We start from the raw sequence: 26,971 nt of genomic DNA, 5'->3' as shown, positions 1-26,971 counted from the left end.
GCCACATAATTTCAATTGCACCCAATAAGGGCATGTTTTGTATTTTAGGTATCTGTAGTAGTGTCAAATGGCCTCAAATGCTTCTTTTTTAAGTTTTAGTAGCAGTAAATGTTAAGGTTTTCCAGGTTATCTTTATCGTAGGATTATGTTGGAATGTAGACTATAATGATTAACCAATCTTGTCTTGCTCTCACAACGCAGTAAACCTGCGTGAAGTTAAGTGGTTGCATTCTCTGCTTGATTGACCAGCTGCAGAGGAAGCAATCAAAGTTGTTCTGTTTCCCACAACATCGTAAAACACCCCCTGCTCTGATTTGACCAGAGGCCGGGGGTTCACCAAACCTGTCCACTCTCACCCCCACTGTTTCTCCTAATAAATATGCCCTTGCAGGAGGGAGAGTTTTAGACCTCCATTCGAACATCGCTGCACGCACAGCGACGAATGGACTCTCCACCTGCAGGTGTCTAAAAGGACTTACTTGTCTCCCGTGCGGTTCTTGCAAAATAAGTTGGAGTGAGCCAATCTCTAACAGTAAAGGTTTAAGATCAGATGGGGATCCAAATGAATGCAATTCTGGCACCCTTGATGATGTAGATTCGGTGGTCTGGATTCAGACTTGCTTGCTATACTGTATGGCTTTTTAGCAAAACAATCTCAGACTAAGTAAAAGATAAGTGAAAACATTTTGTAGTCTTTGCATTCTTGAGAAAGTTTATATATTGTACAATTTTACGCATCATGGCAACATTTCGTAAGCCCTTTTTTAAATATCGGTACATGATTTTGCACAGACTTGAAATCTTTGCATTACATCCAGAGTAAAGAGAGTAAAAGCCAGGACAAAAGGTAACATTTGTTATTTTTCTTTTATTGGCATATGAAACATTTATTTGCCTTTCTTGGCCTTGATTTTCCTTAAGTAGAACTCAAGTTCTTTGCCCTCTAGGATGTATCCGTCAGCTCGACCACACTGGCCCGGTCTGGAGGCGATGCAGGCTGCAAATGAACATTGAGGACTTAACATTTAGAAGATTGAGGACTTAACATTTAGAAGATTAAGGACTTAACATTGAACTTCTCATAGCATCTGTAAGCACACTTAGAAAATGGAGCTTTGTTGTGCGACAAAGCCCCAACTGACTCACCAAGCAGTTTTCCCTGAAGGAACTGATCCTCCAAGAGCGAGCTGATCTTGGCCATTTTTTTACGCTCGTCGTACTTTTTCTGGTTCTTCTTGGACCGCTTCTTAGTCAGGACCTCTTCCTCCTCAGGTGTCTACACAACAAGGAATAGCGTCACTTCAGCTCCGAAGCCTTACACTCCATCAGGTTGAGATGAAATTGCTTTTCTCAGAGTCTTCATTAGCATCACTTTCATTCAGTAGCAGAACTGGACAGTTATCTTCATGGAAAAACAACAGACTTATCAGGTCATCATACTCGGTCACTCACCAGCTTGGCTCCCTTCTTGCGTCCCAGAGGAGTGGCGTAGTGGCCCTCATACCACTGCCTGTAGGGAAGACTGTCGACCAGCACGATGCAGTTCTTCACCAAGGTCTTGGTTCGGACCAGCTCGTTGTTAGAGGCATTGTAGACCACATCGATGATCCTGGTTTTGCGTGTGCAGCCTAAGTAAGAGAAAACTATGAATTTCTCCCCCTCACCTAATTTATGACTAACAGTTGTCGGTCATCAGGTTCTCAGAGTCCTAACTATCAGCACTTGAATTCAGTAGCAGAACTGAATAAATATCATCACTGAACATCTTGGGAAGATTCAGAACCACCTAATATTGGAAACTTACACTCTGAGCCCCACGAGAAGTTTCCGACATCCAGTCTCAGGGCGCGATACTTCTTGTTGCCACCACGGACCCTCACAGTGTGGATACGGCGAGCACCAATCTAAAAACAAAACAAAAAAACTTTTACAATCTGCAACAACCTGGCAATAGTTCTCATTTATTTGATGATGTGTCAGTGTAACTATGACAAGGCCTAGCACGGGTAGGTCCCAAGCTTCACACCAAAACAGTGCAAATAAGACCTACCTAAGGTCCAGTTTTCATCACTCACATGACATGAAGGGATCAAACACATGTGGCATTTACCTTTGTGTTTGCGGGAGGCCGTCCAAGCTCATACTTCCTCTTCTTGTGGTAGGGCTTGCGTTTGCCACCGGTTTTACGGCGTTTGTGCCAGTTGTCCCTTGAGATACCTGAGAAAATATTTCGTTTTTAATGCTGTGGAAGGCGTATGAGCACATGCATGCAAGGCAATATCAGACTATGCTTGAGCAATCAGTTCTCCAAGGTAGGTTGTCCACATTGTGTATTTTGGATTCCGCATTTAATGCTTCATCACGTCACTCAAGCATAGTCCCACTACCTGAACAAACAGCACTGCACTATATAGGATAGATCAAACTTATTAGGCTCCAAGAAAAGGCTGCCACTCACAACGGCGCCATAAACGGAAACCAATAAGTACTACAAGACAGTCAAAAGGAAAAACTAACTGCAGGCCTGCTGGCGAAAGGGCCTAAATCAATTAACAGCAGTATACAGTAGAATGCAAACATGACGCCGAGTAGTTAATTAACTCAGACATTTTACACGATTGGAGAAAAAAAAAAAAAAAGTACGTTGTACCTTAATGCAACCTGACTAGTGGCAATGCAGACGTAGCGCAGTTAGCCTGGTTATATTTACCGACTTCCTACCACTTTCGACGCGACAACAAAACCTCGGACGTCATGAACACATTACAAAATACCTTAAGTTATCCCCAAAACCAATCACGCGTGATATGCCGTAATTTTGGAAAGTAAAGCTCGAGACACAGCTAGCTGGGAGCCATCTTGGAGCATTTCACACGTCCACGGAACACGACCTCCTTAAAACATTGTAACCGGCCCGCACATAATCAAGTTGAAAACGAATGGACTACATTTATGTTTAACCTTAATATATTTGTAAGCAAGTTCAAAATTCCTAGGATAAAACAAGAGATGGACAAGGATTCGCCTTCCGACCCGAGGACGAAAGCACGTACCCATCTCAGGCGCCGGCTAGAAAGAGGAACCGCAAGGCATCATGGGACGGCTTCAAGCCATGTCGTCTCGCGACATTTTACGTCAAGCGAGATTTGACGAGACATTTTTTTCATGGTTTGATATCATTTCGATATAATAAAATATAATGCATGCTATGTTGAATTTACTGGAAGTGTATTGATGAAATGTCGGCGAATATTTCTAAACAGAATTCTCTCATTCACAAAATTTCTCTAACTACAAATTGACATCATAACAAGATCCAAATAACCTTTTGAAATGACATTGAAGAGCAAATTTTAATCAGACGTGGCTTTGTGTCCCCAAACGTATTTTTTTTACAATGACACATCTAAAAAAAATTCCACCTGTTGCTAAACGTAACCCTTAATTCATAAACAATCATCATATCTTCTTGAGATAGTCACACAAACAATAATGCCCAGGCAGGGGTCACGAGATAAATTCAAGTTTTCATTTATATTTCTTTTTATTATTTTCCTCTATTATTTACAGCTGTGATAACTTGGCAGTTATTCCATTTCAAAAGTGATGCGTGTGCAGCGGAACTCATCAGGGAGCGGTCACTCTTCCCAAGGGCTCACATCCGTGTCGATGGCCACGCAGTTGTAGGCGGCGTAGCGCAGCTTCTCTTCACAAACTTTGGCACTGCCATGACAAAATCCACACATGTGCAGTTCAGCGGGCTCATATAAAGAAATAAAAACGAATGCAGTCAAAGTACAGGTGACGAGACAGATGGCTGACCGACCGCCTGCCTACCTTGGGTAGTTGGGTAAATACAGTGTGCTGGAGCACGTGGAAGACTGTGGAAGCGCGTCGCTCTCAGAGCTAGTGCAGGAAGTAAAAGCAGTTGAAAGGATAAAACGCCAGCTTGCAAGTCTGCTAAAGTTATTATTATACTTGCCAAAATACTTGCTTGTTAGAAAAGACGTAGATGGGGGCAGGAAGCCGACTTCGACCGGTCACAAACCTCAGAAATCTGCTACGGTCCTCTGAAAAGATGAACAAAAAAACCCCCAAAAAATCATCAGGTTACAGGCGTCGAGGATGTACAGAGTAAAGACCCACCATTGGTGAAGTTGGTGAGCGCCTCCCACAAATACTGCACACAAGTGTCATTTTGTTCCAGGTCCTCATAGCAAGCTGGCAAACAAATAAGAATCAAATTGGCTTTTTTGACACACACGTCACACCTGCATTTGCTTTTATTCTGCAAGAATTCTGTTTGGAATGAAAAGCAAAATGAATAAAAAAGGTCGTCATTCGAGCAAAATTATTATCTGTGGAGTCAACTGACTGAGTCTTTTGAGGGCTTCCACGCTGATTTCCGGGTCCCCGCAAACCTTCTTCTCCACTTCCTGCCAGGTTAGCAGATCCAGAACAGCTTGCGGAACCACCTTCAGCAGTCCGGCCTGTAACGCCATGATCTGCAATGGGCGGAAAGAGATGGATGACGCACAAGGGGCGACCGTCGGGACAAAGGCTTCAAAACAGACCTGCTGCTTGCTTTCCTCCAGCCGAGCCTTCTGCACTAGGCGGATAAAGTCGCGGCGGTCCTCGTAGCGGACGGCCACGTTACCGCCGCCCGGGACCAGCTCCACCATCTGGCCATCGCTCAGCAACGTGGTGTAGACCAGCTCCTCGCCGAAACGGAATTCAAAGGTCTCGCGGTCCATGTTGTCCATGGCCTCCAGCAGGTTGACCTGACAATGCAGCCAGTATGTGTGACTTGTTTGTCTATGCGCCATTTTGAGTGAAGCTTATAATGCAACCAGAAACCTTTTCAAATGTTTTTACATTATAAGTAAAATTTTGCATTTTATAGGATATCCTAATTGCTCATTTCAATGATTATACATTTATCATTTACTGATATTGTTTTCAGCGTTAAAAATGAAATTGAGGGTCATCATAATTTCTTTTATTGATGCCAATTCAAATGTCTGTTTAATGGTTTCTTTTTTGCTGCCATTGTGTACATTTAAATATATATTGACATAAATAAACCCAATACAAGCTTTTGGGTGAAGTTATTTGTGGAAATTGGTAAATCTAGTGTGGATAAAAAAATCCACTAATATCCTCACCAGCACAGAGTCTACAGCGTGGAAGTCTTTGCTCCAGCTAACTGCCTCCCCGGTAAGCTGCTTCCACACCAAGCCCGGCAGAGCCAGAACCTTTTGGGTGGAGAGAGAACAACAACAAAAATGAAGTATAGCTGCAAATGAGACAAAACAAAAATGAAAAAGACAAGAAATCACTTACGAGAAAATCTTTCCCTCTAAGTGCTGCACCCATAAGCTGCCCGATCCACTCGTACTTGTGGAATTCTTTGCAAGATGGGTTTGGGACGTAGTAGTCTCTAGCTTCCAAGGCGCCCTGAAGAGAAACACAACCCAAAAAACAATGGAAATAGAAGAAAAAAAAAACCACGAACCAAACATTTAGGGGCCAATGTACCTGGTTAGAGGTTCGCGTGAAGAAGGGCAGCGGCATGGGACATTCGGCCGAGCTGGGACACAGCTCCTCGGACATGTCGGCCAAGCTGTCCCGGAAGCCCCCGCCCTGGTCGATGATGCCCTCTGCGATGAACTTGCATTCCCACCACTGGTCGTAACGAGCGGGCCACCTGTAATCCAAAGTCTTCTCCATTTTATCCGACGGCTTCAGGCCTTCGTACACCTGCGGAGTTACAAGGTTACAACATTTTGTTACCGAGGTTCAGGCGTCTGTACTTGAGTGCTTACAATTTGTGACACCTTTTTTGTCTTATATACCCTACAGCTGAAAACAGATAGCTCTTGGCTGGTGGCATTTTTCAGCCGCCATTTCAATTTTCACTTGAGAAAAAAGAAATAAATCAGTACTTTTGGCCACCATAAAAATCAAGCCGACCTGACTGAATACAGCGTTCTTGCAGCTGGGGTCCAATGAGGGGTTGTCCCGATGCTCCATGGCTAGCCGCCTGTTGATGTAGAGGCACGGCAGGAAGTTGGGCTTGCTGGTCTCAGAGTCCTTCAGGCACTGCGTGACCAGGGCAGAGCGGCGTTTGGACTGCAGCAGAAACTGCTTTATGCTCTGGAAGGTGCCGTAGAGAAGCCGAGACAAAAGAAATCTCAGTTTGTATCTTTTAGTCAGAACCTTCGAATGTCGATTTTGGCCAACTCACTTTGATGTGGTTGAAAGTGCCCACGCTGTAGTCCCAGGCAGGCACAAAGTGCGGGAGGACGCTGTCTAGTAAAGAAGTGAACCTGTGAGAAGAAACATCAATGGGTTATGAGAACAATTTGGCCCATTTCACTGGCTTGACTAGAAACATTTGCTACCTCTGGATGATCAGTGCTCGGCGGTAAAGGACATCAGCCGGCGTCCCCTGCAGACGAGGGTAGCGAACCAAGTAGGAGGACTGGAAGATGTCTGCGTTCAGACCCAGGTCTCGCTCGCATGACAACTTGATCTTCAAGCCTCGGATGCGCACGTCGATACCCTCATCTTTCCCACATAAAGGGCCACATGCACACAAGAAGCAATTTAAAAAACTCTACAAATAACTTGTTCCAACTAATACCTACCCGAACATCAAAACTCACCTCGACATTCCTCAATTCGGACCTCGAAGACCGGCAGGTGAGACGACATGTCTTCCAGCACGCAAATCTCCCCAATCAGATTGCTGTAGACAAAATGAGGTCGAGGTTGTTTAGTATTGGATGCTAAGTTTGAAGCGCTGCAATTCTAAGAGGCTCACTCGTCAATGGTGACATCACTCAGCTTCTTCAGCGCCTCTCCTTCGCCTCCGTACACAGTCACCCTCTTTGGCATGTAGTTGTCGTCCGTGGAGTCCACCGTCAAAATCAGCTTACTATGGCACAATAAAAAAAACATTTTGCATTTGGATCACAAGACAGATTTCATTGGTGGCGCCGGCTTCTCACTTGACAACAGTTCCCCTTTTCATGTGAAGTCGTATCCAGTGCTGTCCCTGCATTCCGTCGCTCTCCCAGTATGTTTTGTTGTCGCCGTCTGTTAAGCTGTTCACGCCCCCGCTAGGATCCTCCTGGTAGTGACGACAACAGCATCATTTGTGTGCGACTTCAGATCAGGGCGCCGCATCGAAAGCAGCGATTCTCAAAATGTGCTACGTGGGCTTCCTCTGGTGGAATACCAATAAATGATTGACATTTATTTCAGTTTCACTCTCAACATATGCACACTATTGTTTCAGAAGTTTGGATCACTTAGAAATGTCAAAATTTTTCAAATGAAATCCGAGTAGTACTTGCGCCTCACCGAACACGACGAAACGTCAATATTGGTCACGCACTGCTTCAGGCTGCCCAGGTTCTCATCCTCTTTGCCAATGTGGTCATAGAAGTAGTGCACCAGGTCTTCGTCGCATTCATACGTCCAGGTCGGTGGTACATACCTTGACAGTTGGTTAGGAGACATTTTATTTGACTAGCTTTTGAGTACAGAGGACTTTGGGTCGGAGCTGTGCATTTGAGTCCTTATTGTTACTGCTCTTATTTTGATAGGTCTTAATTGACGGTTAGGGTTACCATTCAAATAATAATAGCGGTTTTAACAAGCACATAGTCATTAGCCCAAACCCACCTCAGCTTCTCTACCACGGCGGCGTCCGGCTCTGCTATCTTGGGTTTGTTTCCGAGAAACACGGCATTCTCCACATCCACCACGTGCTCCCACCTGTTGCACGCTTTGTGGTCATAGCCCAAGAGCTGCTGCTGTCTGCTCAACGTTTCGGGCGACTCCACCGGAACCAACCTGTCGCCGCCCTCTGTGTGCTTGCACACCAGGATCCAACCCTCTTCCAGCTCTTGCCCGGGACGGTGCTCCTCCAGCTGCTCCTGAGGACGCACACACATACACGTGGACTTTAAGAGGTTAAGGTTCCTTCCTTCCTTCCTTGTAATCGATAACCCCTCTCTTCATTTACATGTACAACACTTGCAAAATTCTTGAAAGCCCCTCATGTCTCCACAAGGAGGTGAATTTTTTCATGAAAAGCCATTTTGGGGATTTTGGGCAATAGATGAATGGATGTTTACTGGTGCGGCTTTAGCTTTTGTTACACAATTAATTGATGAGCCTGGACACACAGCTACTTCTTACCTTATTTATTTTGACCCAGAGACCCTGGCTATTACAGTATTCCTCCCCCGTGGTCCGGATACACGTCCCTTTCTTTAGCTCAATGGTGTACTTGCATAGTTTCTTGTTAATCGGACTGTGGTGCGGACCGTCAAAGACCGGTACCATCGTCTTGCCAGAGCCCCCTGTGGAAGCCCCAGAGGCAGCGGCGCAGGAACTGGAGGATGAATCTTTGCAGATTTTGTAGCACACCTCTTTTGGCACATAACACAGGCTGTCGGGAAGCGGCTCACTCTTCTGGAAACACTCAATGCAGCGGTTCAGAAAACGAATCCGGCCGAGCAGCAGGTGTGGACTGTCCCCCAGAGACATGATGGTTGAGATGGATGGGAGCGGCAGTCAGATGTCATGACCACACTCTCCTCCCTGTTTGCGCTGTGACCCCCACCTGGCAAATGAAACAAAAACGAAATTTTTGAGCGTCATAAAACACAAAAGCGGCAGTCACGCGCAGGGTACTGCTTTTAAACTGTTACAGAGAGTCTAAAGGTGAATCCGGTGAGCACATCGTGGCAATAAAACGAGCAATTCATCAAGGAAGCTAACGCAGCAAGCTAGCACTGCGCTGTAAAATGAGCAACCCAGAAATCGCCAAAGTCATAACAACGGAACAGTGAGCATATAAAAATGACTTGTTGCCAAATATATATTTCTATGGGACTCAGTATTCTTCTACATACCGCCAATGACCGCCAGCGTTTTAGGTTGAGTCGGTGTTGATTGAGTGGAGACGTGACGGTACGCTACGGAAGTGCTTTAAATACTTTTGACCCGCTCGACTTCCCGTACCTAAAGTTGCAGGCGATCTTGTTATTTTTGTGTGTCGTTATTTATGTCAAAAAAAATCTAAACAGAAAGTAGAAAATATATATACATAGTTCCCAAGCAGTGCAATGCGCTAAGATATAAGGAGGATGAAGCGACATTAACATAATAAAGATAAATACTATCACATGTTATCTTAATTAGTGTACTTCTTCCCTTTTAATTTACTAGGGGTTAGAAAATAGAAAAAATTAGGGTTTCTTGTCAAGATTAGTGTTTCGGAACAGGGCAAAAAGTACCATTATTACACTTGCACTTCGCCTTCCGAGCTGGTGGTGGCAGCAAAACGCCTCCTGCCTCCCTATCACGGTTGTGGACATCAATCGAAGAAGATAAGGCCGCTGTCTCTTGATCATGAGTCAAATTTCAGCATGGTAAACAGCATTTATCCGTCGGTGTTGTCAAGTTTTAATGGTAACACGTAGCGTGAATGCGTTAGTATCGCTCCGTCAGGTACAATTGAGTCCTCGACGTGAGATTGAGACGCCAAAAGTGTTAGCATTTGGGTTAGCGTGCATTGATAGCACATTTCCTTTTAACATGCAGTTTTATAATGCATCATAACGCGAACTTACATTCCAATTTTACAATGAAAATCACGAGCTAGCGTTGTGCGTAAGAAGTACTGTTCTTTTTGTGTGTGTGTTGTCAGGGTACTCAAATAAAAGACGTCTTCATTAGCCCTGACGCTCCCCACACGCTCCTGCTGGACAAACATGCAGACTACATCGTTGCTTATGGCTCCAAAAACGATGACTATGTGAGTGTTAAACGCTTTTTTTCGTCATAAGATGTGTGTCACAAGAGATATATGATCTAACCTGCTAATCAACATTTCAAATGGGGTTTTAAGTTAGGCTTGAAATAAGGGAGAAATAAATACATGATTTCAAGTACTAAATACTGTACGCGTGTGCAGGAGTACACACTGTCCGAATACCTGCGCATGAGTGGCATCTACTGGGGTCTGACGGTGATGGACCTGATGTATCAGCTGCCACGCATGAACCGCCAGGAGATCATAGACTTCATCAAGGAGTGTCAGCACCAGTGCGGTGGTGTCGGGGCCAGCATCGGCCACGACCCGCACCTGCTCTACACGCTCAGCGCCGTGCAGGTGATGCCGCACGCACGAGCTCTCTGATTTCCACCGTCCCTTCAGTCCTCAATGTTTTTTGTTGTTGTTGTCGTCCTCTGTAGATTCTGTGCTTGTACGACAGCGTGGACTCACTGGACGTGGACAAAATTGTGGAGTATGTCCAAGGGCTGCAGCAGGAGGACGGATCATTTGCTGGAGATAAATGGGGTAAGGGACCGAAATAGACACAATATTGGCATGCTCATGTAGAAGCTTTTTCAGCCAACTTTTTCCATTTCTTTTGCCTCCTCAGGAGAAATTGACACAAGATTCTCCTTCTGCGCAGTGGCCACCCTTTCATTACTGGTGTGTGTTTTCATTCCAAGCTTCTTTCGCCAGCACAAGTCCTCATCCATAAAATGGCCGCTGTCTCTTTCCCCTCACCACAGGGAAAGATGGACGCCATCAACGTGGAGAAGGCGGTGGAGTTTGTCTTGTCTTGTATGAACTTTGACGGTGGTTTCGGATGCAGGCCCGGGTCCGAGTCGCATGCCGGTCAGGTAATGGACAATCTCTTTACTGCCACCCTGTAACTATCATGTTGCCTGTTTTTTCCAAACATTCCGAAACGGTGTTTTTGTCAGATTTACTGCTGCACGGGCTTCCTTTCGCTGACGGGCCAGCTGCACCAGCTCAACGCCGACCTATTGGGCTGGTGGCTCTGCGAGAGGCAGCTGCCGTCAGGCGGCCTCAATGGGCGTCCTGAGAAGGTTCCCGCCGTTCTAATTTTGCGTCATCATCTTTGTCACCATTAATTTGAAAATAATCCAAGAGTTGTAATGAAATAAAATAGAAAATAATCAACATTTAACTGATCAAATAAATAGATGGTGAAACTTTTCTCATAAACTCACTTTGCTTTAGCTTCCGGACGTCTGCTACTCCTGGTGGGTTCTGGCGTCTCTCCGGATCATCGGCAAGATCCACTGGATCGACAAGGACAAGCTGCGCACTTTCATTCTGGCCTGTCAGGACGAGGAGACGGGAGGCTTTGCCGACCGGCCGGGAGATATGGTGAGCGGAAAGGTCTCGGTCGACCTAATGCGTCATCATTGCCAACTCTTTCTTCTGCTTAGGTGGACCCCTTCCACACTCTGTTTGGTATCGCCGGCCTCTCCCTGTTGGGGGACGAGAAGATCAAGGCGGTCAATCCTGTGCTGTGCATGCCCGAGGACGTCTTGCAGAAGCTCGGCCTGAAGCCGGAGCTCCTCAGCTAACCCTCGTGTGCTAGTGTCTTACACTCGCACGCACACACAAGTTGTCATCACTGAACATTCCTGTATGCAAAACTTCTAGTAATGTTCAACTCCTTAATAACACATGGACTCTCGCTCTCATCAATGTAGACAAACATCTTTCTTAAAATGGCTAATTTACAGTATGCAGATTAAATGGTTACTTTAATGTTTATCATCTGTCCAAAGGTCATTTAGTATGAATATGTAACTTATTTGGTTGCTTCGAGCAATAAATGTTTAAACCTCACAGTGTGTTGCTTCTATCCTGGCATGCACCACCAGATAGCACTGTTACCATACCAGACATTGTAAAAGACCGCAGTGATAATAATGAGCATAGTCATGGTAATGCGATGGACAAACATCAGCGATTACACTGAGCCATCACTCTTGTTGTCTTTGCCACAGTAGAGCAATTTAATACATTATTATAATAAAGTAGCCAGTCTATGCTCAAACTTCAAGTAGCAAGTTTTGATTGCATCCGAGTACAAAACATCAAAGTGGCCAGCAAGGTGGGGTAGGGCTTCAAATTATGGTTTCAAATTAGTGGTGAAGTTTACTATTATAAATTTCAAATTAGGATATGAAGTCAAGATTACGATGAGAATTTCAAGCAATGACTAGGATTCAGGACAAAGTTAGCGTTTCAATCCAGGTTTAGTATTTCAAGACAGTGGCTTTCAAAATGATCATTTCAGGCCAAGAATAAGGTTAAAAATTAAGGTTTCAAATTCCTGTTAGGGTTCTGAATCTGATCCCAACCCTCACAGACAGGAAGCGGACACCAACCACGTGACTTGCGCTCAGACAAGAGGCGAACAGGAGGATGAGTGGGCGGGGCTTTTTACGCGTGTGGACCAATAGGATCGCAAATAACTTCTCGCAGCAGCTCTATTATGGAGGAGGGATGGAAGAAAAAAAGGGCCGCAGAGGAGACGAATAACGGTACGGAGCCTCGAGCTGGTTTTTAGCCTTTTTTTCTCCTGCACCCAATGTCGTGGGGGACCTTTCATGGCGTCGCGGTGCTGCTGACAAGCGTTCAAAGAGCATCGTGGAAATAAAGATGGCCTGGATTTGGAAGGTGAGCGATTGAATGGAGGGAGACGGACGGGCAAAAGGTTGGGGGCGGGGATGAGGGGTGTTATTTGTGTGTTTTATTTTTTTTTGCATCGGTAGCAACGAAAACAACGCGTGATGAAGTTGTGCATGCCGATGAAGGCAATACACAATGCGGGCAACGGCTGTCCTCATTCTGCAGGGGTCCGCTCGGTGCGACCCCCCTTTTTTGGGTAGGTCTATTCGATATAGCGTGAAAGTGGGCCTGTTATCATGCTGTCTGTCAAACGTGTGCATGCAGGTGTTTCTGCGTATTATGTGGTGTGCGTGCGTGCGCGTGACATCATCATCATGAATAAGCGGTTATCACTTTAATCATAGGCAGATGGCAGCAACATTTGGTGTTTAGAGCTAAATTGACGAATATGAACGTTTACGCTTGTATTTTGGGTTCTGTGTTATCAGGTGCGCGTTATGTCCTACAGAAGAATATGACATGTTTTTGTTTGTCCCTCAAAGGCCAATGTAGTGAGCCATAGCAGTGCATTGTGGGACTTGGAGTATCTGAAGTGAAAATATGTCATAAACAGGGACCTTGTTAGATATTGTCTTGTGAGCTCAGATAGTGTTTTAATCCAAAAAGTGGCATGTCATTTTTGTTTCTGTTATAGTGGCTCTACGATATGATCTTTGTTTAGTGTTTTCTTCCTGATCTTCAAAAGATGGAAAGTTTCGGTTTGAAACAGACATTTTAGGGTCATTTTGGCCTTTTTCAGTGAAGACCGCCTCGTCTCGAAGATTTTATCCTCGCCAGATGGCCGACGCGGTGTCATGCCAGAGTGTGGGAAATCTCATTTGCATTGGTGACATGTAGGCCTCGGTCGCTCGCTCGGTCGGCCCTGACCAATCAACAGGCGACCTTGTGTGAAAAGCTCTGTGCAGACCACTTGAATGACAAAGCGATTCATTGCGAGGCCAAACGTCCGAGCCGGCAAAGCCCGGCCTGATCCCGTCACATCCAGAGTGGGATCGACACCTCTTCGGCTCCAAAGCGCTGTAATCCGCCTTGTACTTTCTCCCCGACTTCTTCTGGCTTACTTTGAGCAGCAGTGAGCTCTCAGCGCCCTTGAAAAAGCCAGAAAATCTCGTTATCTGCTTTAGTGTCGTCGCAAATGTTTGCACTACGTGAACATGTTAAACTTAAGCTACTTGAGTGAATTAACTGCCTCCCTTTTCCCCATCCAAACAAGTACTGGTGTGAATTTTGGCTATTCTTGTGGGACTTGCCACAACGAGCGGAAAACATTAGCGTAATAGACAAGCCCAAAAAACGGTTGTGTCGTCTTTGGATTTTTTTATACACTTGTACGTTGTTATTATGAATATTATGATGAACATGTGTGCGTGAGTGTTTTCTAAAGTAGAAGGGGGGAAGAAATATAAGTGCTTTATCTTCTGGGGGATTATGTTCCATTAGATGTGAGGTATGCATTAGCCTAATGGCTTCTCCCAACAAGGTCACGCGCACACCTCCAGAGCTGGTCACCTTTGTTTTTCAGGGCACATTAAGCTCCCCTTAGCGTCGCTAGCGGATTAGTGCTCGTTTGACCTGAATTGAAGGATTTTTGCGCTTATGTCATAAAATAGACACATTTTTCAAATCTATCCTACAGTGTGAGGCAATTGGGCCCTCTGCTGGGGTTGGAGAGAAGTGCAATTATCCATTGTCTTGATTTGGGTGGGGGTATTTTTTAATGGTTTCCAAAGCCTGTTCCGGATAAACCAAAGCAGCCCCAGACCGAACCAAGCCTAATTCAAAAATGAGTTTGTGATATTAAAATACAGCTGACAGGAAATTGCCTACAAACAGCCTTCTCTGTGTTTTTAATTCCTCTGCTGTTTGGCGGGTGTACGGGTGGGGGTGCCACCTGAGACCTAAAAGTGCAAAACAGCCTTGAGATAAATATTTAAAAATATATATTTGAATTCCCAACGCAATTAGCTGCTCCCAATGAAGCGCTTGTTTACAGAGCTGGAGAGCGGCTCGCCCACGCAAGCGCCTGTTTGGAAGCCCCTTTCAACCAATCATGTGCCAGTAAACAAGCTGATTTTCACCCTTAGAACAAGGCTGACTGCTAAATGTGGGGAAATAAACACACAGTCATTCTGCAATCTATGCTCCCTCCCCCTTCCAGCTTCCTTGTTTCACTTCCTTGCACTTCCTCTCCTGAAGAGAAAACATCCTTGTTTGACTCTTTTCTCGCCCACAGAGAAAGTCGGTGATCGCCACCGGACTGGTGGCGGCGGTGTCGCTCTTCCTGGTGGCCGTCCACCTGGCCGAGAAGCCCTACTTTCCGTGGCAGCCCGCATTAGGCGAGGCATTTGGCAGCCACTGGGCGCCATCCAAGCAACCGTACCAGGCTTTCAAACCTCATCCAGGATACGTCAGCATCCCCAAACAGGAAGTGAGTGTTTTTTTTTTTGTTGCTTTTTCTTTAAACATTAGCCTTATGCTGCTGTTAACACGCTGGCCTGATCAGGCCAGTTCAAATATCAAAGTAACGGCCGTTGAAAATCCCCAAATTGGGGACAAAATCATTTTTAACACTCAAACAACCTTATTTCGGCGTATCGGGTACTCGCAACGACTGCCAATACCAAAGGTGCGTTCCGTCAAGTATTGGCTGAATTCATGAAGTCGGAAAATGTCTTGTTTGATCTTTGCTTGTCGCTTTTGTACCACGCTGTGTGATCCCATTCTGCTGCCTTCAAAAGGCTCGCTGCTGGATACTCTCGACGCAATTTATGGAAATTGAAATATCAAAGAGGCTTAATTCCCACACATTACAAGGCGAGGCGAGGCGAGGCGAGGCGAGGCGAGGAGAGGAGAGGAGAGGAGAGGAGAGGAGAGGAGAGGAGAGGAGAGGAGAGGAGAGGAGAGGAGAGGAGAGGAGGAGGCAGAGGGGAAAACCGTTGAGGCGCATTATTGTGGAGCTTTGAAAGCTCTCGCTCTGAACTCCCTTCCTTCCTTCCTCCCTTTCTTCCTTCCCGTCTGTCCAGGCGATCCGTGGGGGTGAATGTTTGCCTCCCTCAGCGACACTTTAACAGGTGCTCGTATTTCATCCGGATGGTAATCTCCTAGCATCCGTAGCACGGTGTCACCAGAGGGGTTCTAAACTTCTCACCCGCGCATGTTTAATGCATGACAGCGTTTGTCTTTCCACCCATTCTTGCAGGTGTGAAATATCATCGTCCCGCCTATTTGTTTACAACCAAAAATGTGATCAGTGGAAGGAATCCGGTTGCTGCCAATCAAGTCAACGTGTTTGACTTTAGATTGCGTTTCCTGTTTTTGTTACCGTGATAGGACTCGCATCCACAACTGGTTCTAACCAACGTTTTGAGAACAAAACACTTTGATTTGGGTTTTCTATATATTAATATGAGGCTTTTATGCTTTTATTTTGGTAGGTTGCTACTTTCTGTGTTTTCATTCATAGGAAAAGATTTGGCAGTAAGACAAAATACGGAGCATCGGTGAATTATTGGTGCTTTAGAGGACTTTACTCATGCATCTAAAGACAAGCACAGCAAGTCTTTCAAGGAGAATGACACAGCCGAGGCGTCCGCCGGGGACAATTGCGCTAATGTAATAATCATGACCCGTTAATGAACGCCACCGCCTTGCGCATTTTAATCAACGGCGATGTGAAGGCTATTGAGCGAAATGAACGCTGCATTTTCTCAAATGTCCACGCTCCGCTTTTTAAAGAATGTGGCAGGATTGTGAGGATTACAAAAGATGCCTGCAGTGGGATGCTAAAGTTGGATTTATTTACAACAGGGGCTTGTAAATGAAATGCTTGTGCTCCAGGGCCACATTTGACTTTTCAAATGGACAAATGGGTCAGGTTATGATGACTTTAAAATCTCTTGCTGAAATCACCCTCAAGCTAAATGAAGATATCAAAAAGTTACAAATAAATAAATAGCTCAAAAAACAAATAGATTTGAATCAACCAATTTAGGAAGAACTGGCGAAACAATTGTAATATCAAAACATTGAATAATCCGCAATGGTTAAGCAATGAACTTTCAGCGCCATCTTTTTTCGGCGACTATAAAGTGTAACGTTCCCTGGCTGGCTTCAGGGCTCCTCGTAGGCGGCGTGTGAAAGCGTAGCTCGCCGATTCCTAGCTATAATGTTCTACAGCCACTTAACGACGACGGTTGCGCAACTCTGCGTTCTGCGTCGTAAACTTCCGGTGCCCATTCAATTAACGTAGTCGCTGACGGGGATTTTTATGCACCGCTCTTAAAACCTTTATGAGTTATGATGGCATCCATATATTTGATGGGATCCTTCATAGGGCCAAAAACATCCCTATAATATTGTCATTGCGCTCCTATTAAAGGTGGCGTGTCGGTAGGATGATGTGAGCCACATCAAAGTGTTTTTGTTCACTAAACGCCAATCTCGTCCCGTTTCCCACGACAGCCCTTGAAGCTCAAGTGCGAGCTGTGCAGCGTGGTGTCTAGCTCGGGCCAGATGCTGGGCCAGGCCGCCGGGGCGCTCATCGACCGCTCGCCGTGCATCTGGCGCATGAACAACGCGCCCACGCGGGGCTTTGAGCGCGACGTGGGCCAGCGCACCACGCTGCGGGTGGTGTCGCACACCAGCGTGCCGCTGCTGCTGCAGAGGCCGCAGCACTTCTTTGGCCAAAACAACCAGACGCTCTACGTGGTGTGGGGCCCACTGCGCAACATGCGCACCGACGGCAAGGGAGTGGTGTACAACATGTTGCGGAAGGCGGCCGACAACTACCCGCACGCACGCATCTACGCCACAACCGATGACAGGATGAATTATTGCGACATGATCTTCAAGAAGGAGACGGGCAAGGACAGGTGAGTCCAAAATCATTGAGCGCAAATGCCATCGAGTCATATCGCAAATTAAAGGTGGTGGGGAGGGCTTTTCAATCATGCAATGATTAGGTCTATTGGACGCAGCAAAAGGATAGAACAACTCTGTTTTCTGCATGGAAATATCACTAATATCAACATAATGACTATCGACACTGAAAGTTCACTCTTAACAACAAAAACCACTGCTACAAAGCACATGCTGGTTGAGGAGACTTCCTGTTCTGTTCTCCATCTGGCAAAGCGGGTCATGGGCTATAATCCGCAAGCGGCGCACACATGGTTTATCGGCGCCACCCACCCGCCGAGCGGAGCGGCTTCCTGTCGGATGCTATCGGTCCACGGCGCCGGCAGATAAGCCACCTCACCTAAATCACGCTGTCACACCAGAGTATTCATTAGATGCTAAGAGCGCATTGACGCCGTGTTAGCCTGCGTTTGTTACAACACAATCATTAAGATACTGTTTGATTGGATTGTGCAGGGGCCAGCATGGTGCTTCTGCAATTCAAAAAATACCAATGAATTCTTTCATTATGATCTCGACACAATTAATGATATATAATAATTGCGCTTACACCACTAGGTGACAGTATCGCTGTCCATATTATGCGTTTGTCTGTTGGCGCTTTCAAACAGGGGGTGTCGTTTAACTTTTGTCATTTTTCACGCTTTCCGAAGGATACTAAATTGTAGCGGCAATAATAAGTGGCCCAATCCGAGTGGAAAAAAAGCAATGGGGTGAAGAACATTGAACATGTCCTCGGTTATAAGATGTCTACACAATTACAAGACGTCGGTTCTAAAAAAGAACGAACACCATCTCTGAGTGCAACACAGCTCAGCTGTGAAAGGGATTCTCTTCATTTCAAAGGCCAATGTTTCCGTGCGACTGAGTGCCAACTTAGGCCGCTCGCAGCCGATTATCCAGCCTGATTACACAGGCGTGACATCAGCGTTAATAAAGCGGCATTGAAAGGATGCCAGCCAGCCGGCCAGCCAGCCAGCCGGCCGGCCAGCCAGCCAGCTAGCTAGCTTTTGGAGTGTCAGTTTGTCCTTCAGAAACCCAACATCCAGACATTCACAGTATAACAACCGTGGGAATATTCCGTTCCGCTTTGTCAGTGTGACGGAAAAGTGTGGCTGCTGACAGCTTGCGTCGGAGGTTACATTTTGAGCGTGTGGGCTGCTGCATTACATTGTGTACTCTCCAGGGTGTTATGTTTCCCAGTATGCAACTAAATACTTGATATTTCCCACAAATATTTCTTTTCATCTTTCAGAGATTTGAACTTCAAGATGTAGGTCACAGCAAGGTCAAGATTCAAGATTCAAGAGTTTTTTATTCGCCATGTTTGAGCGTGCCAAACAAGGAATTTGACTTCGGTAAATCACAGCCTCTGTTCAACATTTAGGTGACTAACAACAACACTCAGGACATGTGAAGAACAAAAGATATTCATAGATATTATAACACCCCCTGATCTTAAACTGATCTTAAACTCCCAAGAGGGCAAGGGAAAACTCAAAACTCCAGCTAGGGGAAATGAGAAACCTTGAGAAGAGACCACAGATGGGAGGGTCCCTCTTCTGGGATGACCAGGCTGCAATGGATGCAGAGAGGACACATAGTACAAACAGTGTAGACAAAAAAGGTGTGGAAAGCGGGATGTTATTGCACAGTAATGACTCTGAGACTCTAAGAGTGGTGTGAGTTCATCAGAGCGACAGCCTGGGGGAAGAAGCTGTCTCTGTGTCTGCTGGTTTTAGTGTACAGAGCTCTATAACGGCGTCCGGAGGGGAGTAGTTCAAACAGGCTGCAACCTGGGTGCGAAGGGTCTGTTGAGATGTTACTTGCACGTTTCCTGGTCCTGGACAGGTACAAGTTTTGGATAGATGGGAGGTTGATTCCAATGATCTTTTCTGCAGTCCTTATTGTCCGTTGCAGTCTGTGCTTGTCTTGTTTGGAGGCCGATCCAAACCAGACAGTGATGGAGGTGCAGAGGACAGACTGGATGATGGCAGTGTAGAAGGTCTTCAGCAGCTCCCGCGGCAGGTTGAACTTCTTGAGCTGTCTCAGGAAGTACAGCCTCTGCTGGGCCTTCTTCCGGACAGAGTCTATGTGGCCGGTCCATTTCAGGTCCCGAGAGATTGTGGTTCCCAGGAACTTGAAGGTGTCTGATGAGAGAATAGTATTACTGCGGATAGTGAGGGGTGAAAGTGGTGAAGGGCCTCGCCTGAAGTCCACTGTCATCTCCACGGTCTTGAGCGGGTTCAGGTCCAGGTGGTTTTGGCTGCACCAGTGGACCAGCCGCTCCACCTCCTGTCTGTACGCAGTCTCATCACCGTTCTGGATCAGTCCGATGAGAGTGGTGTCGTCTGCATACTTCAGGAGCTTCACGGAAGAGTCAATTTCGGAGAAATCGTTGGTGTAGAGCAGGGGTGTCAAAGTCAAATGGACGGAGGGCCAAATAAAAAAAAATGCTACAAGCCAAGGGCCGGACTGATCGAATGTTCATTGAAATTTTTTTAAATGACGCATATAGTCTAGTGAACCTAATTGAACCTACTGAAAACCTAACAAATATATTCCAATATGATCAGATTTTGGTAAATTAAATAATTGGTAAATTTGGTCTGATTTATCTACTGGTCTTCTCTTTGACGGAACAAACTTGCAAAATTGTTAGGTGCGCCAGTGTGTGGATTGGGACATAGCAACTCATGTGTTAAGTGTTGATCGCAATTTGGAGTCAGATCAATAACTAAAATCCGTAGCCTAACAACATGAACATTAAATGAAAGAAACCTGTATTGTTTAAGGCACCATCAGTAACCTATATTTTATATTTTAGCAAAAGTGGTCTAAATTTACTTCAAAGAAAAAAATAATAGCAATTTTCTTTCATCCACTCAACTGAAATATTTTTAAAATATAATTGGATTGAAATACAATAAAATAAAGTGCAAACAATCTATTAATCAAAAACACTTACCTCAAGGAGAAGTAACATGCAGTGAAAACAAATATTAAACTTTAACTTTTAAACTTTCTATTTTAGCAAAAGTGGGCTAAATTTACTTCAAAGAAAAAAATAATCCGCGTCTTTCGTTTCATAATGTCGTCTCAGATTATACTCTTTCAGTACCGCCACACTTTCTCCACACAGAAGACACAGGTTTTCCAGCTACCTCCGTGAAGATATACTCCGACTCCCACTTGTTTGAAACCCCCAGTTCTCAGTGTCCACCTTCCTTTTTGCCATTTTTGAAAGTTAATTTTACAGTTATGCTGACTGCTAATAATAAACACTGAAATGAAGCAGCGTACTGCTCGGTGCGTCACCGTTGCATTGTGGGAAATGTAGTATTGGTGCGTGTAAAAGATCTGCGGGCTGCCGGCTTGCTGCGGTCTGCGGGCCGGTTCTAATAATAAATCAAGAGCATCCCAGGGGCCGTAAAAAACCTTCTCGCGGGCCGGATGTGGCCCGCGGGCCTTGACTCTGACATATGTGGTGTAGAGGGAGAAGAGCAGTGGGGAGAGGACGCATCCCTGAGGGGCTCCAGTGTTGGTGGTCAGGGTGTCAGATGTGATGCTCCCCAGCCTCACACGCTGTCTCCTGTTGGTCAGGAAGCTGGTGGTCCACTGACAGGTGGAGGCAGGCACCGCGAGCTGGATGAGATTCTGTTGGAGGATGTCAGGAGCGATGGTGTTGAACGCCGAGCTGAAGTCCACAAACAGGATCCTGGCGTACTTTCCTGGGGTGTCCAGGTGTTGCAGGATGTAGTGCAGTTCCATGTTGACCGCATCATCCACCGACCTGTTTGCCCGGTAGGCAAACTGGAGGGGGTCCAGCAGGGGGCCCGTGACATCCTTCAGGTGGTTCAGTACTAACCTCTCGAAAGATTTCATGACCACAGATGTCAGTGCAACAGGTCTATAGTCATTCAGACCTGTGATGGCGGGCTTCTTGGCCACTGGAACGATGGTGGAGCTCTTGAAGCACAAGGGCACCTCACACAGCTCCAGGGAATGGTTGAAGATCCGTGCAAAGGTGGGCACCAGCTGCTCAGCGCAGACTTTCAAGCAGGAAGGTGACACGCCGTCTGGGCCCGGTGCCTTCCTGATCTTTTGTCTCCGGAACATCTGGCGCACTTCCTCCTCGCGAATCTGGAGTGCGGGCGCGGCCTCTGCAAGAGAGAGAGTCGGTGACCACGGTGATGGAGGTGTGGACAGAGCAGTTGTGGGGGGAGGTGAGTATGTGGATTGTTTGGATTGTGCTGCAGGAGGTCCCGTTGTGTGGGAGGACCGATCAAACCTGCAGTAGAACCTGTTTAGCTGGTCAGCGAGCCTTGGGCTCTCCACAGGACGGTTCGTTTCTTGAAGCCCGTGATGCTCTGCAGGCCTTTCCACACTGTTGAAGGATCAGGATTGGCAGAGAGGTGTCTCTCTAGGCTCTCCCCGTAACACCTCCTGGCTTTCCTGACCTCTCGATTCAGTGTGTTTCTGGTCTGCTTGAACAGGTCCCAGTCGCCGCTCCTGTAGGCCTCCTCCTTGACTTTGCGCAGCCTCCTAAGGTTCGGTGTAAACCAAGGTTTGTCGTTGTATGTGCAGAAGGTCTTAGTCTGTACACACAGATCCTCACAAAAACTGATGTATGATGTGACAGTGTCAGTGAGTTCATGCAAGTCTGAATTTGCAGCTTCAAAAACACTCCAATCGGTGCAGTCAAAGCAGGCTTGGAGGTCCTGCCTTGACTCCACTGTCCACTTCCTGACAGTCCTCACCACAGGCTTAGAAGTTTTTAGTTTCTGTCTGTAGGCAGGGATCAGATGAACTAGACAGTGGTCCGACAGTCCTAAAGCTGCACGAGCCACAGAGTGGTATGCATCCTTAATTACGGTGTAGCAGTGGTCCAGTGTCTGTGCCCCTCTGGTGGGACACGTTATGTGCTGTCTGTATCTGGGGAGTTCGTGTGCGAGGTTCGCCCTGTTAAGATCACCCAGAACAATGATTAGTGAATTTGGTAGAAGTTTCTCCATGTCTGTCACCTGGTCAGCCAGCATCTGCGTGGCTTCACTCGCACGTGCGTGTGGTGGGATGTAAACAGCCGCCATGACGATCGAGGAGAACTCCCGTGGTGAATAGAACGGCCGGCAGTTTATGAAAAGTGTTTCTAGGAGAGGGCTGCAAAACTCTTTCAACACCATGACATCGGTACACCAACGTTCATTAATGTAGAAACAGAGACCACCTCCCTTTGATTTTCCGGAGAGCTCCGCGCTGCGATCTGCACGTGTTAGCCGAAACCCAGCTAACTCCATGGCGTGGTGGGGGGTTCGTTCGCTAAGCCACGTTTCAACAAAACACAGCGCGGCGGATCTGCTGAAGTCCGTGTTCCTTGAAGTGAGGAGCAGCAGTTCGTCCATCTTGTTCGCCAGGGAGCGGACATTCGCCAGATGAATTGATGGTAGGGCAGAACGGAACCCTCTCTGCCTCAGCTTTACGAGGGCTCCCGCTCATTTTCCGCGTCGCCGCCGTCGCGCTAGCTTGTATAGCACCGCCGCTCCGGCTAAAATCTCCGACAAACAGTCTGAATCAGAGAGAACAGGAGAGAAAATACCAGAAGAAGACTGACCGATGTTTAACAGTGCTTCTCTAGTAAAAGTGATCCGGGATGGACAGCAGAAGACACAGAAAACACACAAAATAAGACAAAGAAACAGAGAGCGACTCACCGTGGCAGCCATCCGCGGCGCCATCAGATGACGTCAAACACAGCAAATACAAAGAAATGCAATCATACTTAGCAGGAAGAGAGGTGCTCATCTGTTTTGTTTTTGGTCATGATTCAACTTGACCTTAAGGAACTCATCTAAGGTTAAAGGTCACGTGTAACGAGGTAAAAAATGAGTTATGGACAAACTGCATTGAGTCATACACCTCGCATTAAAGGTCATCGCTGGTGATGGCCTTGGTGATGGCCATGGTGATGGCCTTTCCGTTCTTTTGTCAATATGACAAAATATCAATTGTCACCAATCCCCACAATTCCACATGTAACGAGATCAAAAAGCATTGTGCAGCAAATCGCTTCATGTCATAACTTCAAATTACAGGTCAAGATGCACGCTTTCACGTTTGTGCTTCCTTTGTCAATATGACCTTGTATGATTACGTAACGTTAATGAAGAAAGAAAATGTTACCAAAATGAGCCATACTTTCAATTCAACCTAATGACACAAGACGTTATTTTGTCAAATACCATGACCATATTTAGGGACCGACTAATAGGGATATTTTTTTTTTTTTTTTTAGGCCGATGCTGATCGAGATATTGGGTCGGATAATATTCAGATAGCCGACAAATTTGCCAAGTATTCACAAGTTCTTCAAACGCCTTGTGGCATCATAAGTAGCTCGTTAGTGGCCTTTGTTAAGAAAGCAATAAAAAGGAGCAGCAGCGGCAGCCTTCACTGGGTCTACAATGGCTTCTTATTGCCCTCCGGTCAGAATGAAGAAACGCTTGAGCGAGCTGACGTGGCAGCGTTGCTTATTCGCATCATTAAAAATGAAAAGCGGCGCTGTGTCGTTCTTGTAATAAAAAACAAATAAATGTAGCTAGCCTGCAGCAGCTCTTCTTACAATTTGTGTGTGCTTGTTTGTGTTAACAGGATCCAGTCAGGGTCGTACCTCAGCACAGGCTGGTTCACGCTCATCCTCGCCATGGACATGTGCAAAGAGATCCACGTCTACGGCATGATCAACGACACCTACTGCAAGTAAGACTCCTCCGCCTGCGTGACAAAATAGATCCATTACATTTCAGCAGTGAGGACAATCCTTAAGACACAAGATGCATGCATGAGGAAAGTTCTTTGTCCGTTCCGCAGGACCGAAGGCTACCGCAAAGTCCCTTACCACTACTACGAGGCCGGCAGCCGGGACGAGTGCGCCGAGTACTTGTTGCACGAGAGTGCCCCGTACGGAGGGCACCGCTTTGTCACAGAGAAAAGTGTGTTCGCCAAGTGGGCCAAAAACCACGCCATCAAGTTCTTCAATCCACCCTGGCAGCTGTCGTGACGCTCAAAAAGGCTTATTCTGCACTTCATTGGCTTTTTGCTTGGTTGGCGGACACCGGACGCTTCTTGTCATTGACGTCATGCAGTGGTCCGGCCGAGACTTTTTTTAAAGTGACGACCCGAAGGAAAGAAACTGTTAGTTGGTGGTATAAAGATGTCGTGGGAAGCCGTGGCGAGTCGTGGTCACGGTAAGGCGACTTCAGAATTGATGGCGCCATCCCATTGGGCCACAAGTAAAGGCAGCGAGCGACATGGGCACTCCAAACCCTCACAAAGCATTGGAGTGAGGGCGTTAGCACTTTTTTTTAGTTTGCAGTGCAAGTTGTGCATCAATTGTTTTAACAACAGGAAAATAAAGCTGAAGAAAGTCCGTTTTGTGGATGTCACAGAAGGCACAGTCTGGCGGGTTCAGAATGAGACACTTGTGAAGGTTGAGGCAAAAATATGTTGCCACTCCAAACCTTCCTCAGCCTTTGAGTGCAGTATTTTTCTTTTGCAGAGCAAATCATGCAGTAGTCCAGCAAATACTATGAACTTTTTAACAAGGACTAAACTGAAGGAAGAAACTGTCCGTTTGCCAGTGAGCAGCTTTTGCAGAGTGCAAACTTAAGCGAATCCTGATGGCGGAACCAACGCTCTGCTCTGTCTGGTCAAAATGGAGTGTTTGCTCTGACTCACAAAGCCTTCAAAGCACTTCTTTTGTAGTCAAACTGTCTGGAGCATGGTTAGTTTGCCTCTTTTCACAAAAATCAAAACTAAAGGCAGAAACTGCCCTTTAAACGGTTAGCTGCCAATTTTTCCATTGAGTCAAGGCACGATTGGGAGTGGAATGTCTGCAGTGACTAAGGCGCAACCCAAGGCAAATGCGTCGCTGTTTCCTGTATGAATTCTCACGCTGCCTTTCGTTTTATTGATTTATTTTCAGTGCATGTGTTTACTCATAATTTATTCCACGCAGTTGGACTTTGATGTGATCACACTCGTTTATCATGTCGCCCACCTTCTTGTCTTGCCAGTGCCCCCAGCAGGTTGTGCTCAGGACAAAGATTCATGAGGCTTAAATATCCTTCAGGCTCGTCGTCAATCGATTTTATTGTAGCACGCTGATAGTGATCCTTTTATTTCTATATCGCGTTTTTAAAAAGTGGCCATACCTCATTGGCAGAGTGCATTATTTGCATCCGATAAAGTTAGTTAACCACTGAGTCCACTGTTGCTAACCAAAACAGCAGCACATAAACAGTCTGTCTCCTGAATGTGGAAAATTGCCACATATTGCAGTATTGAATGTCATCTTGGAATATGGGGAGACGTCAATTTGCAGTATTGATTGATGTGATGTCTTTTTGGCTTCTAAGTGGACTTTTAACATGGATCTGCGCCACAAGTCTTTTGTCCCTTGGCTTGAAACGGTACTTTCACATGTTATAAATTGTAATATACCAGTACCGCCTTTCCCAGTCTGAAATTGAGTCAATAACCTGGCCACCGATTGTTGAAATATGCCAATTTAGCGGGGACAAACAAAACAGGCATCTGTTACAGTTGACCCGGATCTCCTTTTCACCCTTCACACATGTTCTCGGCATGTAGCGACATTCAGCTGTCTCAAAAGGTACATATGAGACCTTTACCTTTGCCACTTACTTTGGAGCAGAGATCTTGTAAAAGGCCTGATGTTTGTCGCCGTTTATCTTTGAAGCAGATATTGCTGTTGTAGCAAAATGGGCAGGGGTCACCGGTTAGATTTCTCCTGGCACTGTGAATGGCAACAAGCATTTATTTACTCTCCCCCCCTTTTTTTTTTCTTTCCAATTCTAGCGTGGGAGGAATTTGATGATGTCATCATGCATGTTTACCTCAAAGGTTGGGAACAGACACACACTGTGATTGTGCAGTCATCTGGCAGCTCTCAGATCAGTTTACATGTGACTGACTTAATTTGAGGAGATGTCGCTGCTACCGTTTTTAGGTTGCTGTTGTTTGCGTCTGGTTGGCCACTCCATTTGCTTCACCTGCAACAATAATGAAATCCAAAATGAAATCTTCTGCCTTTACGATGATGCAAATCATTAAAGAGTGGTTTTTGATTTTGTGGATTTTGCACTGCATCAAACTGAAATTTTGAGGGTAGAACACAAACGTTTTGTTTTTAATGTGATCACTTTTTTTGTTTCAGGTCAAGTGTCCTTGTATACACGTCCTTGCGTGTGTGTGTGTGTGTGTGTGTGTGTGTGTGCGTTTGAATGTAACACATGACTGTGTCATTTTTACTGGTGCTAGATTAGCATCAAAGTGCAACATTGTTTTTCATTCATCAGAATAAAAGCTTCAATTGTGTCATTTGCTTTGTAACTGTTAGTGACATATTGTAAACATTTGACTTTTTGTTTTCTAATTGAAGAATGTATTTTGTTGTTTTGTTGCCATTAAAAGAACCTAAAAGTCAAA

At 45.8% G+C, this 26,971-nt stretch overlaps 4 protein-coding genes and 2 non-coding genes across 10 annotated transcripts; 2 read left to right on the top strand and 4 right to left on the bottom strand.

Moving 5' to 3' along the window:
• Positions 1-848: 848 nt before the first annotated feature.
• rps8a (ribosomal protein S8a) lies at positions 849-3,196 on the bottom strand. Its single transcript, XM_049746805.1, has 6 exons — positions 3,054-3,196; positions 2,111-2,217; positions 1,805-1,904; positions 1,453-1,628; positions 1,147-1,276; positions 849-997 (listed from the first exon to the last, which is right to left on the bottom strand). The coding sequence occupies exons 1-6, from the start codon at positions 3,055-3,057 to the stop codon at positions 888-890; spliced, it is 627 nt and encodes a 208-aa protein (XP_049602762.1). The 5' UTR covers positions 3,058-3,196; the 3' UTR covers positions 849-887.
• LOC125985549 (small nucleolar RNA SNORD38) lies at positions 1,346-1,413 on the bottom strand. The gene has a single exon (XR_007487328.1). It is a non-coding gene; the product is annotated as a small nucleolar RNA SNORD38 (small nucleolar RNA).
• On the bottom strand, positions 1,971-2,078 carry LOC125985550 (small nucleolar RNA SNORD46). Its single transcript, XR_007487329.1, has one exon. It is a non-coding gene; the product is annotated as a small nucleolar RNA SNORD46 (small nucleolar RNA).
• Positions 3,197-3,519: 323 nt separating the features above from the next.
• hectd3 (HECT domain containing 3) lies at positions 3,520-9,063 on the bottom strand. 4 transcript variants are annotated; one of them, XM_049746779.1, is made up of 20 exons: positions 8,931-9,063; positions 8,212-8,638; positions 7,864-7,946; positions 7,693-7,785; positions 7,369-7,504; positions 7,014-7,135; positions 6,827-6,940; positions 6,669-6,751; positions 6,405-6,579; positions 6,248-6,329; positions 5,974-6,156; positions 5,539-5,760; positions 5,344-5,457; positions 5,166-5,255; positions 4,575-4,781; positions 4,376-4,505; positions 4,147-4,221; positions 3,983-4,070; positions 3,838-3,906; positions 3,520-3,723 (listed from the first exon to the last, which is right to left on the bottom strand). In XM_049746779.1, exons 2-20 carry the CDS (start codon positions 8,560-8,562, stop codon positions 3,639-3,641), a joined length of 2,502 nt encoding a protein of 833 aa, XP_049602736.1. In that variant the 5' UTR covers positions 8,563-8,638; positions 8,931-9,063; the 3' UTR covers positions 3,520-3,638. The 4 variants fall into 4 exon arrangements, with proteins under 4 accessions (XP_049602736.1, XP_049602733.1, XP_049602735.1 ...); XM_049746776.1 differs by having other exon boundaries at positions 7,693-7,946; XM_049746778.1 differs by having other exon boundaries at positions 3,995-4,070; positions 7,693-7,946.
• Positions 9,064-9,305: 242 nt separating this feature from the next.
• rabggtb (Rab geranylgeranyltransferase subunit beta) lies at positions 9,306-11,698 on the top strand. The gene is made up of 9 exons (XM_049746801.1): positions 9,306-9,449; positions 9,728-9,835; positions 9,995-10,192; positions 10,276-10,381; positions 10,467-10,519; positions 10,603-10,713; positions 10,798-10,923; positions 11,078-11,227; positions 11,290-11,698. The coding sequence occupies exons 1-9, from the start codon at positions 9,447-9,449 to the stop codon at positions 11,428-11,430; spliced, it is 996 nt and encodes a 331-aa protein (XP_049602758.1). The 5' UTR covers positions 9,306-9,446; the 3' UTR covers positions 11,431-11,698.
• A 635-nt stretch (positions 11,699-12,333) lies between these two features.
• On the top strand, positions 12,334-26,971 carry st6galnac3 (ST6 (alpha-N-acetyl-neuraminyl-2,3-beta-galactosyl-1,3)-N-acetylgalactosaminide alpha-2,6-sialyltransferase 3). 2 transcript variants are annotated; one of them, XM_049746802.1, is made up of 5 exons: positions 12,334-12,535; positions 14,781-14,975; positions 17,009-17,418; positions 24,113-24,220; positions 24,332-26,971. In XM_049746802.1, exons 1-5 carry the CDS (start codon positions 12,518-12,520, stop codon positions 24,519-24,521), a joined length of 921 nt encoding a protein of 306 aa, XP_049602759.1. In that variant the 5' UTR covers positions 12,334-12,517; the 3' UTR covers positions 24,522-26,971. The 2 variants fall into 2 exon arrangements, with proteins under 2 accessions (XP_049602759.1, XP_049602760.1); XM_049746803.1 differs by lacking the exons at positions 12,334-12,535; positions 14,781-14,975 and adding an exon at positions 15,031-15,173.

Source organism: Syngnathus scovelli, chromosome 17 (assembly GCF_024217435.2).
Source record: "Syngnathus scovelli strain Florida chromosome 17, RoL_Ssco_1.2, whole genome shotgun sequence".
NCBI classification, from domain to species: domain Eukaryota; kingdom Metazoa; phylum Chordata; class Actinopteri; order Syngnathiformes; family Syngnathidae; genus Syngnathus; species Syngnathus scovelli.
Note: the sequence above shows the minus strand (reverse complement) of the source record. Positions and strands in the feature narration are given on the sequence as shown.

Excerpts from the sequence above, each read along its gene's own strand:
- rps8a (XM_049746805.1), bottom strand. Across the intron at positions 1,277-1,452 it reads GCAAGAAGGGAGCCAAGCTG|ACACCTGAGGAGGAAGAGGT; the intron begins GTGAGTGACCGA and ends CTTGTTGTGTAG. Across the intron at positions 998-1,146 it reads CCTTCAGGGAAAACTGCTTG|CCTGCATCGCCTCCAGACCG; the intron begins GTGAGTCAGTTG and ends GTTCATTTGCAG.
- hectd3 (XM_049746776.1), bottom strand. The coding sequence starts at position 8,562 with ATGTCTCTGGGGGACAGTCCACACCTGCTGCTCGGCCGGATTCGTTTT. Across the intron at positions 4,222-4,375 it reads GGAAGCCCTCAAAAGACTCA|CTTGCTATGAGGACCTGGAA; the intron begins GTCAGTTGACTC and ends TTTGTTTGCCAG. Across the intron at positions 3,724-3,837 it reads TATTTACCCAACTACCCAAG|TGCCAAAGTTTGTGAAGAGA; the intron begins GTAGGCAGGCGG and ends TTGTCATGGCAG.
- rabggtb (XM_049746801.1), top strand. Across the intron at positions 10,714-10,797 it reads CCGAGTCGCATGCCGGTCAG|ATTTACTGCTGCACGGGCTT; the intron begins GTAATGGACAAT and ends TGTTTTTGTCAG. Across the intron at positions 10,924-11,077 it reads TCAATGGGCGTCCTGAGAAG|CTTCCGGACGTCTGCTACTC; the intron begins GTTCCCGCCGTT and ends ACTTTGCTTTAG.
- st6galnac3 (XM_049746802.1), top strand. Across the intron at positions 17,419-24,112 it reads AAGGAGACGGGCAAGGACAG|GATCCAGTCAGGGTCGTACC; the intron begins GTGAGTCCAAAA and ends TTGTGTTAACAG. Across the intron at positions 24,221-24,331 it reads ATCAACGACACCTACTGCAA|GACCGAAGGCTACCGCAAAG; the intron begins GTAAGACTCCTC and ends TCCGTTCCGCAG.